Here is a 13590-nt window from a genome sequence, read left to right on the forward strand (position 1 = left end):
AAAATATTATGGTGCCCTAAAGTATTACAATAAATTCTAAAAGAAATTATATAGCTCCAAGGGATAAAATATATCACTTAATGACTTCCCTAATTCTTTCTCCAAGAAGTCAACACTATTCTTTAAGTTATACCACTTCAAAAGGAAGGAGGATAATGTGGCATATGCTAGTATAACTCCTACTTCAAAAATCTATCTCACAGACAATGGAGATTGTAATTCACTCTTTAAAAGTATAGAGCCAATCTAAGTGACTATTGATTAGAGAAATACAAATTAAAACAACTCTGAGGTAACACCTCATACCTGTCCAATTGGCTAATATGACAAAATAGGAAAATGATAAATGTTGGAGAAGACGTGGGAAAACTGGAACATTAATACATTCTTGGTGGAGTTGTGAACTGATCCTACCATTCTGGGAAGCAATTTGGAATTATGTCCAAAGGGTTATAAAACTGTGCATACCTTTTGACTTAGCAATACAACTACTAGGTCTGTATCCCAAAGAGATTATAAAAAAAGTAAAAGGACCCACAAGTACAAAAATATTTATAGCAGCTCTTTTTGTGGTAGCAAAGAATTGGAAATCGAGGGAATTCCCATCAATTGGGGAATATCTGAACAAGTTGTGGTATATGAATGTAATGGAATACTACTGTTCCATAAGAAATGATGAGAAGGTGGATTTCAGAAAAACCTGGCAAGACTTGCATGAACCGATGCTGAGTGGAATAAGCATAACCAGGAAAGCATTATGCACAGGACTCATGATGGAAAATGTTATCCACAGCCAAAGAACTAGAGAGTCTGAATGCAGACTGAAGCATGCTATCTTCTCTCTTTTTTTCTTTCTTGTGCTTTTTCCCTTTTGTTCCTATTCTTCTTTCCCTACATGACTAATGTGGAAATATGTTTAATATGATTGTACAGGTACAGCCTGTATCAGATTGCTTGTTGTCTTGGAGAGGGAGGAATGGAGAAAAAAATTTGGAACTCAAAATCTTATAAAGGTGAATGTTGAAAACTATCCTTACATGCAATAGGAAAAAATAAAATATTAAGTGTGGGGGGGAGGAAGAGTATAGACTCAAAAGGAATTTTAAGAAAAGAATTTTGTGCTAGTTGTTTTGAAGTTAACAGTCGAACAATGTAACATGTGTTTCTATGTGAATCTAGACTGAAAGGAAAAAGGACAGGAGAAACCTTTCCTTGTCAAAATTGTATTAAACTGTGGTGTTTTTTTTTAATGATAAAAATAATTTTATGAAGACCTTAAGAAAAGGTAAAAAGATATTTCCAATGATGGTCAACAACTTATTTCCTGAGATACAGTTTAATTTTTTTCTTAAGGCAAACTAGAAAGAAGATTGAGATATTAATCAATATATAGAGTAAGCTGAATAATTTGGGACTGTGTTTTCAGACAAATAAATGAGTTATCTGCTGTTATGATGATAATTTGAGGTAAATTTGACTGTGAATTTTTTCATAGCCAAAATATTATAAATAATATCTATGTCATTAAGCTTGATTATAAATTCCAGTTTTAATAAATTGTTTATATTTATCAGTATTATTTAGTTACAGATAAAAAAGATCCCAATATTTTAAGTACTGTGATGTTTTTGAATTGGAAACTTATGTAGGTATCTCCTGATTTTAGGAACAGAGTCAGCACATTAAAATAAAGAAATCAAAAGAATATTGAAGAGAAATATTAAAGAACTGATTAACTGCAAAATAATGCATGGTAAGGTTAGTGATGGTGACTCCATTTAGTCATTATTCTGTGAATTACTTGATCAATGGATCATGTAAAAATACTAAATAGCTTAAAAGTATGACTTAATAGTAGTATGTGGGAAATGACCTATATTCTTCTTTCTGAGGAAGAGGAGGAGCTAGTCAAGAAAAAATATTAAGGCCTTTTTGAGAAAAGAGGGACAGAGAGCAAGAAAGTTGAAAAAAACTGAGTCAGAAAGGGTCAGCTTATCTGTGAGGAAAACCTAGAGTAGAAAGAGAAAACTTAAATCTGTGTACAAGGCCTAGGTCTAGATTCCCCAGAGTAGAACAAGAAAGTAGCAGCAGTGCATGGGCATAAGCATATCCTTACAAGGAAGGATTCCCAACAGGGAGATTCAAATCTGATTTTATGCTAGAACATTCTGGATAAGGCACCGGATTTGGAATCAGGAAGACCCAGGTTCAAATCTTGTCCCAGATACTTACTAGTTGTGTGACCTTGGGCAAGTGAAAAAACCTCTCTGTGTCTCAGCTTTCTCATCTGTAAAATGAGGGGGACAGACTTGATGGCCTCTAAGGTCACCTGGAGGCAGCTATAGAGTGCTGGGCCTGAAGTCAGGAAGACATGAGTTCAAATCTGGCCTCAGACCTTTCCTAGTTGTGTGTCCCTAGGCAATTGCTGTCACTTTTATCTCTGTTTGCCTGTTTCCTCATCTGTAAAATGGGGATAGTAATAGCACCTACATTGTAGGCTGTTGTGGGGATCAAATGAAATAATAAATGTAAAGCATAGGTACATAAATGTTAGGTATCATTATTATTTTTAAAGGTCCCTTACAGCTATATCATTATATCTATGATCCTGGGATGATGCAAAATCACCCTGAGCAGAGAAGAAAGGCAAAGAAGAAAATGCATCTTCTGTGACAAGAGCCAAAATATCAAATTGCATCAATTGGTCTTTATGTTTCATTATGGAATCCTTTTGTTAGTAAATTATATATAATATATATATATATTCAGTAATTTTAATGTTCATTTAGTTATGCAGAAAAATATGTAAAGGAAGTTTATTCAGTTTATTAAAGTAATTCATATCTAATGAATCTGTGCTAATTAAGAGACTGCAATTATTTTTATTTTTAAATTTAATTATTTTTAGTTTTCAATATTCACTTTTATAAGATTTTAAGTTCTAAATTTTCCCCCTTCCCCCTCCCCAAGATGGCAAGTAATCTGATACAGGCTGTACATGTACAATCATATGTCTACTTTAGTAAAGAAGAATCAGAAAAAAAGGTAAAAACCACAAGAAAGTAAAAACAAAAAAAGAGAAAATAGCATGCTTTGCTCTGCATTCACATTCCATAGTTCTTTCTCTGGATATGGATTTTCCATCATGAGTCTTTTGGAATTGTCTTAGCTCAGTCTATCAAAGCTAGTCATTGTGCAGTGTTATTACTATGTAAAATGTTCTCCTGGTTCTGCTCATTTCACTCAGCATCAGTTCACATAAATCTTTCCTGGTTTTTCTCAAATCCACCTACTCATCATTTATTATGGAACAATAGTACTCCATTACATTAATATACCACAACTTGTTCACCCATTCCACAATAGGTGGGCATCCCCTCAATTTCCAATTCTTTGCCACCACAAAAAGAGTTAATATAAATATTTTTGTACAAGTGGGTCTTTTTGCTTTTGTATGATCTCTTTGGGATACAGACCTAGTAGTGGTATAGCTGGACCAAAAGGTGTAAGACTGCAATTTAAAAAATGAGAATAAATTACCTTACTATATAGTGGGTGCTTAGTAGTAAGACACATAGGAGGTATGCTTAATGTTTACTGACTGACTATCCAAATGTACCTGTGGATCACCCTTGAGCTAGGAAGGATAAAGTAAATAAGAGAACAAATCAAGTGGTGGTCTAGGACAGGATGACACACAAATGAGACTGCTAGACACCACTTAACCTTGAGTAGACTACATCTCTTTATACCTATCTCACTAGTAAAACATTTGCTTTATTCGACTCACCTGAATGTCGGCCAACAGTTCCTGCTTCCGACGACGGATGTTCTCCAGCTCCTGACGTTCTTGTAAGGACAGGTCGCCAGGAACTATAAAATAAAGGGAAAATATTATTAGGACTCCTTTGCCTCTCAAAAACAGAGCTTGACTGTTTAAATTCAGTGAGCAGATAATGGAGATTACCCCAAAACTAATGGGTTTCAAAATATTCTAATATCAATTAAATAGGTTTGGAAGATAAGAGGAATCCAATGACCCACTGTTCAGAGAGAAAAGCTCTTAGAAACCTATTTCTATGGGGATGGAAAACAAGAGAGAAGGCTACCCTGTAACTAAAAGGAAAGGATAACACGAACTCATAACGCTATCTTAGGTCCTCTCTAAAAGAATGACCTTGAAATTGTTTATAATAAGTAGCCTAAGAGTGACTAGTAGACATACCTAATTGATGATTTGCTTCTCCTGTGGAGAACTCTAGAATAAGGACAATCACTAAGCACTGCTTGAGGTCATGCAACTATGATATACTAACCAAGAAAATAATACTAAATACACCCAATTTAGAGAGATGCATACTCAATATAGTTCCTTCCAATACATTGGAGTAATCAACCCCTCCCCAGCCTTCACATGCTAGATAGGATTTTTTTTAACTTCTAATTTGCATTATTCTAAGTTACGATTTGTAGATAATGTAACTAGTTCTAGCCCAATATACCAGAAATACACAGTGTAAATTCAAATAATGCAACCACTTCAGGGGGTTCATTATTTTCACTAATTGAGACCTAGAGGTATACATTCCAAAGATCTTTTGGGAAAAGAATCCCTGAAGCACCAGAAGGAAACTACATGTACTGATAGGATAACACTTTTGAAACGATTTACTTGATCCTTTCTGTCACTACTTTTTGGAGAAAGCAAAAACAAGACTCTGATTTATAATCACAGAATTTTTTTGAAATAGGAAGGAATTTTAAAAAAATACTTCATAGTTATAGCATCATTTACCTTACAGCAAGATGATAAAGTTAACACTATGAAAGGTACATAGGCACAGCTAAATTAATGAACTACGCACTCAGCCTGAATGATAAGGAACAAAAGCAAGGGAATCTTTGCCTCTTTAAAAAAAAAAAGCCAAAAACACACACTGACTTTCTGGTCCGAGCCTTTCTTGCAATAGGTTATTCTACAGAAGCCTTCTTTCTATCTATATGTACTCACTTTTCTACTGAGAAGGTTCTAGCAAGAACCTTATATGATAGAAATTTTCCTATCTAATGCAACTTTGCTAATTGGCATTTCCTTATCTGAGACATGAAAAGCAGGAAGCCAGTCAGACTTACCTCCTAGAGACCTGACACCTCAATAATAATAACTTGTCCCATCCATATCACCAAACATCCCTGTTGCATGGAATGACCCAGATTTGGCCACAATGAATTTACAAAGAGCATCAAGAACTTGGCATGACTTGGGCACCTGATCAGGAAAGCTACCTTTTCTTAACTATGCTCATCCTGCTGTGGTCTCTCTTCCCTTAGCTGAATCACACATGTATCTTGCTCTTACTGAAATCTAGCTTTCTTTATCTGTGATGACATTCATCTAGATTTATCTCTGTCTCCTTTTGGTTTGTCCCATTTCTCATGCTTAGTCATGTCTCAGGCTAAAATATAACAATTATTTACATACATTACTTAAAATGTGCAAGTAAACATCTATTGTTTTCATCATTCACTGGCCAGCCTGTTACTCCCATCCATCCTACACACAGATGCCAAGCTATATATATATAAACTGTCTACTGTCGACCCTTGTAACAAATATTTGGAGTCAAGCAAAATAAAATGTCCACAATGGCCATGTCCATGTGTCTCATTCTGCATCACTTCTCTGTCAGATTATGGACTACCTTATCTATCATAAGTCCTCTGGAATCATGATTGGTCACTACACTGATGAAAGTTCTAAAGACTTTCAAAGTTGATCATTTTTACAACGTTGCTGTTATACTGTAAATTTTCTAGAACATAATAGTAAAGGGATGGTAACTGAACAATTAGACAAGTAAGCAGTAATCACAAAGAGCTGCATCAAAGATCTGCTCATATCCCTCATCTATGCAAAAAACTCCAGTGGTTACCTACCACCTATAAGATGAAATCTAATTTCCCCTGCTCAGCTTTTTAAAGTTTTTCACATGCCCTAACCTATTATATCAGCCTCATTCCTTTGTCACAATCTGTGGATCCAGTCAAACTGTCCTTTTCTCTTCTCCTCATACATGATACTCTATCTCCTGTATCTGTGCCTTTGCCTGGGTCATCTCCCATGCTCAGAGTGTACTCCTTCATTCCTTTGCCTCACAGAACTCCTTTCTTTCTTTAAGATGTGTAGCAAGCACCATTTACTATGTACAGCCTTTCCTAATTTTCCCAATTGCTAGTGCCCTTCCTCCCAAACTATCTTGTATTTAACTACCTTGTACTTATTCTCTTTAGGTTAATTCTTTACACATATATATGTTTACATATTTATTGTCACTAATATTAGATTTTAACAGGGAAGACTATTGTTTATGAGCAGGGATTGTTTAATTTATTATTTTTGTATCTCCATACATCTACTACAGTGCTTGGGGCACTGTAGGGGCTTAATAAATATTTACTGACTGTGTCTTTTGTGGAAACTTTTAAATCCCCAAAATCAATGGCAATAAATTTGAACAGCATCAAATGTCTGATAGAATTCCGACATCCAAAAGTAAAGGGGATTAACACAAAAGTAAAAGATTAAGAGCCAGTCCTGGTTAGATAAGCGATAATAATAATAAGCATTTATATAGTGACATATTATTTGCAAGACTTTTTACATATGTTCCTACAACTCTGCAAGGTGGATGCTATTATTACCCCCAATTTACTTATTACATTGGTTTAATTTAAATGATTTTCTTTGATGCAAGGGAGACTTTTTAAGTGGGGAAATACTATAAAGTGATCATGGTGTGTGTGTGTGTATTTATAATGGATCAGTAAAACTTTTTGATTTTTAAGAGAAAAGACTTTGGAAAGCAATAGCGCTATAGAAGTGAAGACAGGCAAATATCATCTTGATTTTTATAAATGGAAAGAATAGAATCTGCATATATAGATCAGTGAGCATGCTTTCAAACCCTGAGCAAAATTCTAGAACATAGTATTTTAAATTTAATCTAATTTTAAAGTTAACATTTATTTTATCTTTCTCCCATCCCTGCCACTCCCAAATAAAAAGTCAGGATCTATAAGGATATCATCAGGGTAAAACATTGGGTAATATCTAATAAGATGATATTCAATAGGAATAACTTCCGTATAAACAATTTTGTTATTACAAAATGAGAGAGGCATGATTAAATAACAATTGTGCTGGAAAAAATCTAGGGGTTTTATGAGCCAGCAGTATAATTTTGTAGCCAAAAAAAATTAATGCAAACTTGGATTATATTAAAAGAAGCACACTTTCCAGGAACAGAGAAATTATACCACTACTAAACTTTGCCCTTGTCAGACTTCACCAGGGGTATTTTGTTCAGTCCCAAGTTTTAAGATAAGCTGGAAATTGTCTAGAAGAACAACCAAGATCATGAGATTTGCAGATGGAAATAAAGAAATTGAGAAAAAATATTTGCAGCAAACATATCAGCTAGAAGGTTGATGACTAGAATCTATTAAGAAATGAAGCTAGTACACAGAGCACAGTCCCTGGAGTCAGGAGGACCTGAGTTCAAATTTGTCCTCAGACACTTGACACTTACTAGATGTATGACTCTGAGCAAGTCACTAAACTCTGATTGCCTCACCAAAAAAGAAAAGAGAAGAGAGGAGAAGACAGGAGAGGAGAGGAGGGGAGGGGAGGGGAAAAGGAAAGAAAGGAAAGGAAAGGAAAACAAAAGAAAACAAAAGAGAAAAGAAAAGGAAAAAAGGAAGCAAAGTCTTGCTATAAAACTAATAGTATATACTAACAATAAAAGGACATAAAGGCCTTGAATCTATGCTATATGAGGATCAGTTGAAGGAAATGGGCATGTTTAGCCTGGAAAAGAGAAGACTAAGAGGAAACATAATATTGTGTCTTCCAGTATTTGAAGGGTTGTCATACGGAAAAAGAGTTAAATTTGTCCTATTTAGCTCCAAATGGCAAAAACAAAAACAGAGAAACAAATTTAAATTTAATCTGAGGAAAAACTGCCTTAACAATTGGAGCTATCCAAAAGGATTACTTTGAGAGGTGATAGTTTCCATCCTCCTTGAATATCTTAAAGTAGAGGCTAGATAACCATTTGTCAGTCATTACAGTGGAAATTTCTTTCATGTATGAATTGGACTAGATGGTCACTGAAATCACTTCCAATTTTCAAATTCTATAATTTTGTAAAGATAGATATAAACTAACAGAGAGTGAAGCAAGCATACTCAGGAAAACAATATATAGCATGGCAACAATGTAAATAGAAAGAACAAAAAATATTAAACTGAATACTGTAATTATGACTAAGTTTGGCCCCAAGAAAGAATTAAGAAAATGTATCTCCCTTCTCTACTTTGTAGAGGTGTAGGACTATTAGTATGGAATACTGTATGGGTTATCAGATAGAGCTGATGTGTTGGTTGGTTTTTCTGATCTGTCTATTTTTTTTTTAATTTTTTGATATGTGTGATCATTCACTGGGTAGGGGGAAATATATCCAGAAATTAAAGTAATATAAAAAACAAGATTTTAATAAAATAAGGTTTTTAAAAATACACTTATACAAAGCAAGATCAACAGAAACATTGTTGATATAACACTGATGACAATTATGATGAAGGAAGGAAGGAAGGAAGGAAGGAAGGAAGGAAGGGAGGAAGGAAGGAAGGAAGGAAGGAAGGAAGGAAGGAAGGAAGGAAGGAAGGAAGGAAGGAAGGAAGGAAGGAAGATCAGAGGCAGTAGAACTTCAGAAAGACCTGGAGACAACAAAAGCATTTGTTCATATATTTGGTTTGTTATATACTAAAGGTTTTAGATAAAGATTCACACCTCATTTTGTAGGTTTACTTTATGATAATTAGGTTTACTATAGAAAGTTCTTTTTAAATTGGAAATGATGCAAAATTAGGAAGAAGAAATAACATGTCATATTCATAAACCAAGAAGATCTCAACAGGCAACATTGGGCCAAATCTAATAATATGAAATTTAATTTAATTCAGTGTAATATACAGTTGAATAAGCAGCTGATAAAACTGGCCCATCAGTATACATATCTTGGAAAGATCCTGTAGATTAGCAATAATCTAGGCCAAAAAGGTAATAGTAGAAAGAAATATTTATGCTAAAACCTTACAAATTATAGGCATAGAAGGATTTGTATATCTAAAATCAAAATCAAGCATTATATGCAATGGGGATACACTAGAACCCTTTCCAATACGTACAGGAATGGTGCAAGGATGCCCACTCTCCCCTGTATTATTTGATACTATTCTAGAAGTGCTAGCAATAGTAATAAGACAAAAGAAAAAATTAATTAAACTTTCTCTATTCACTGATGATATGATGGTAAATTTGGAAAATCCTGGGGAATCAGCAAAGATACTAATTGAGACAATTAATAGCTTCAACAGAGTTAGTGGCAAGCTACAAAATAAGCCCTCAAAAATCAGCTGCAATTCATGTAATAACAAAACACAAGAAACAAAAATAGAAAGGGAAATCTTATTCCACATAACTACAAAATGAATAAAAGATCTGACGGCTGACCTACCAAAGCACATAAATGACTTGTAAAAATTCAATAACAAAGTGCTCCTTAAAGAAGTAAAGAACAAATTAAATTCAGTACTGGTGGCTAGACAGTGCCAAAATAATCAATGCTACTAATACTACTAAAAACTAATTTATACTTTTAATGCTATACTGATCAAATTATCAAGGAAATAGTTTATAAAATTTGATAAAATAATAACAAATGATCTAGAATATCAATGGAAATGATGAAAAGAAATAGGGATGAAAAGGGAATGGTACTTTCAGACCCCAAACTATAATATAAAGCAGCAGTGAACAAAAATCATCTTAATGATCAAATCCAATGGTCTCTTCTCAATCTTCCTATGTTAGATTAAGAGTTCCTTGAGGGCAGGGACTATCTTTTGCCTTTCTGTGTATCATCAGCACTTAGCACAATGCACGGCACACAGCAGTGCTTAATAAATGCTTAATGACCAACTGAAAAATTTATACTTGGGGACTTTACCGCTTCACCCCACATCTCTACTATCCCACAAAAAATTTTAAATAACATCACAACAATTCTTAAAGTACTATGTGAGTAATGTACAGAAGAGCCTATCTACCACAATGAATACTCAATATTTTTTCTTCCAATGTTTAAAAATAAATACAAGTTAGATTTCTCTATTTATTCTTATCTTTTTTGTAACTTTTGAAGACTCAAGCATAAGGTGAACTGGTCCATTTTGGAAATTAATTTAGAATGGAACGATATATGTGAGAAATGATACTAAATACCCTACAACACAGAGATACTACTACAGAATATATAATCCAAAGAGGCCAAAACCAGGGAAAAAAAGGTTTCCTTTACACCAAAATATTCAAAGCAGTACTCTTTTTGTGACAGACATAGACACAAATGGGGTATGGTTAACAAACTGCAGCATATTAATGCCAAAATATTAAGAATTTGGAGAAATGAGAATATTTATATCAAATAACTTGAAGTGAATTAAGCAGAATCCAAATACAAGAAATGGCTATGATAATGTAAACAAAAAGTGAATAATTTTAATGTGCAACCTTGCCCAGGGAGAAGAGATGAAGAAGCACCTCTTTCATTATAGTAGGAAAACAGAGCACTATGGGTATAGAACATTGGCAAGGCAGTCACCATGCTACTTGGCTCTGCTTAACACTACTTTGTTATTAGGGAAGGGTCTGTTTAGGATTAGGAGAAGGGGACTGACTGTAATGTAAAACAAATGTATCAATAAACTTTTTTTTTATAGTTCAGCATGATGCAGAATAGGAAACCTGCAGTACCACAGTCTGATGTTATTCACCCCCAAGCTCATCAGGCTCTTTGGTCTCAGCAAAGAATTGAGAAAATGTCATCTCTTCTTTCTTTGCAGAGGTAAAAGACTACAAGTATGAAATAGAGCACATACAGCCAAGTTCACTCGTCTTGTTGGTTAGTTTTGCTGAGCTGCTTTCTTTTTATTAAGTCTTTCTAAATTCTTTGCTCCCAAGTCTGGGTCACTAGGCAGGGAAGGGGAAGTAGGGAACTATTCAGAAGTGATGATGATATAAAAACAAAATACATTTAAAAAATTTAAGTGATTCACTATAATAAAGGTGAACATGTATATTCCACTAAACTTTTATATACTATTGGATAAAATTTATTTATAATAGTATAACATGAATATGTATATATACATATATACACACATACACACACACACACATACATACATACATACATTTAGGGGCAGCGTAGCACAGGGGATGGAGTATAGGGCCTGGATGAAGACACCCATTTCAAATCCATTTTCTGGCACTTGCTAGCTTACAAATGAGATAATAATCATAAAGTACTTCACATAGAATCTGGCACATAGTCAATGCTATATAAATATTAGCTGTTATTATTACATATACATGCGCACATATATAATGTGCTACACATATAGACTGTGAGTATATATGTCTATGTTTGTGTCTGTGTTGGTGTATTACTCTAATAAACTGTAAGAAGGCAGCATATATATTAGTATCAAGGACCAGACAGTCATCAGGGTTAACTGTACATGAATGGTTACTCTGAGCCAGATGGCAGGGGAATAATCAACTTGACCTTGTCCTCCAATCCCCAGGACCCCCATGCTTCAGTCACACTTGTCAATCAGGAATCTACTAAAAGCCTTAGTCTTAAAGAGCAATAACTTCGGAAAGCAGCAGGTTTTCTTCATGATTCTCTGCCCCCTAGTCCTAATAAAAATGAGACACACTAAAGAAAACAGTCACCATTACACTCAAGACTCCCTCCTCCCCACCCACCCACCCAATCACTGTCAGGGAGTAGGAAAAGGACTAACTAAGCCAGGCCTGAAGAATTAGTTTCTGCTAAAGGTTGATTATCAGGTTTCTTGATAAGGGTTCATGGGGGCCATTCTAATATTGGCCTCCTCTCCACTCCTTTCCAGGGTTCCAATTTAATGAAGGGGATTGAAGAGATTGAAGCAACAAGGGACCATTGTACTGTGCTTTGAATAGAAAAGCCCAACAAGAGAAGCTTTTAAAAATTTATTTAAATGCTGCTTTGCAGATTTTAACAGTCCACAGAAACTCAATGCTGAAATATGTTCCATCTACTGCGTGAAAAGGATGTTCTTAAAGTGACAGCATCATCTTTCTGTGTAAAGGGATAAACAAACAGGATGATTCTCATCCTAAGCAGGGAGACAAAACACTTCGGTTTAGCCCACTGATAAAAGCAAACAGCCTATATAATATCATTTTTATGACAAAGTGAAAAGCCAGTTATGAATGCAGATCCTACTCAATCTAAACACACTGGCCTGCTGACCAGAACATGGGCTAAGACAAGAGAAACTGCTTTTATCAACATAAAAATTAAGGGTTGTAAAGTAACAAGTATGCTTTAGGACCTTGACAATTGTCCTTTGGGCCACCATATGTTGCTTCCTCTAAGATGCTGAAAACAAGTACCTTTGTTTTTTTACACCACAATCATAACCTCATTCTTCTTTTCCCCTATCTTTCTTCACTCATAGCTGCCATTATTGGGGTTTGGCTCCTTCATTGGTTTCACTGGGAGGAAATGGCATTTCAGTGGAAAGAAATAAGGCTGTAATTATAGCCTGAACCGTAAGGTAAAGAAAAGGTGTGGTACAGAATTACGAGGATACTTCTCACATAGATGTCTATTTCATAAATGTCTACAAGCCCTATCTATTCAAAATACTCTAACTATAATCTCTGACCACCACCAAGGAATTAATCTTTAAATACAACCATCCCTCCCCCTCCAAAAAGATACAAATTATCCCCTTTCAGTTGTAGAAATGATAGGTTAAAAGATATCATAGGTTTTGTGACTCATTTTACATTGCTATGTAAATTGTACATTGCAAAATGTTCACAGCAACCTACAATTCCACTAGCAATGCACTAGAGAGCTTGCAGCTCACCAATAGTAAATTTCCTCAGTTTTTACTATGTCTACAATCCAGAGGATATAAGTTGAAATCCTTTAGGTCTTAATTTGCATTTCTATGATTATTAAAAAAAATAAGATTTTTTCATGTAGTTATGCTTAGAACCCCAGAAATTAAAAACAACATATTCTATAATCTCTGTTGGGCAATAGCTTTTGAATAAATACAGGAGAAGGACTGAAATAGTATAAAAAGGCATATTTGGGTTAGATGTCAGAAATAACTTTCCAACAACCAGAGTTCATCAACCTGCCTTGCAAAGTAGTGCATTCCTTCTTGTTAGAGGCTAGTTACTGGGTATATTATAGTGGACGATTCCTTTTGGTATGAGTTGGACTAAATGGGTATGGCAGTGCCTTCCAACTCTGAAAATGAGTTATTTTCCTCAATCTCCTCCTCCCCTCTGTTGTTGTCACATCATTTACCTTAGGTTAAAAGCTTCAACTATCTCATCTCAAACTCAAATAATATCATAAGATAGAGAGAAGTTGCTAAAAAAAAAAAAAAAAAAAAGGA

General features: G+C 34.6%; 1 protein-coding gene across 4 annotated transcripts in view; it reads right to left on the reverse strand.

The window, feature by feature from the left end:
• Window positions 1–13590, reverse strand: part of CYTH1 (cytohesin 1) — a 168580-nt gene that overhangs the window by 44998 nt on the left and 109992 nt on the right. For all 4 annotated transcript variants that reach the window (XM_072645186.1, XM_072645185.1, XM_072645187.1 and 1 more), the window contains exon 2: window positions 3791–3873. In XM_072645186.1, the coding sequence (XP_072501287.1) occupies window positions 3791–3873 (83 nt within the window). The remainder of the gene's footprint in view (window positions 1–3790; window positions 3874–13590) is intronic.

Source organism: Notamacropus eugenii, chromosome 2 (assembly GCF_028372415.1).
Source record: "Notamacropus eugenii isolate mMacEug1 chromosome 2, mMacEug1.pri_v2, whole genome shotgun sequence".
Taxonomy (NCBI): domain Eukaryota; kingdom Metazoa; phylum Chordata; class Mammalia; order Diprotodontia; family Macropodidae; genus Notamacropus; species Notamacropus eugenii.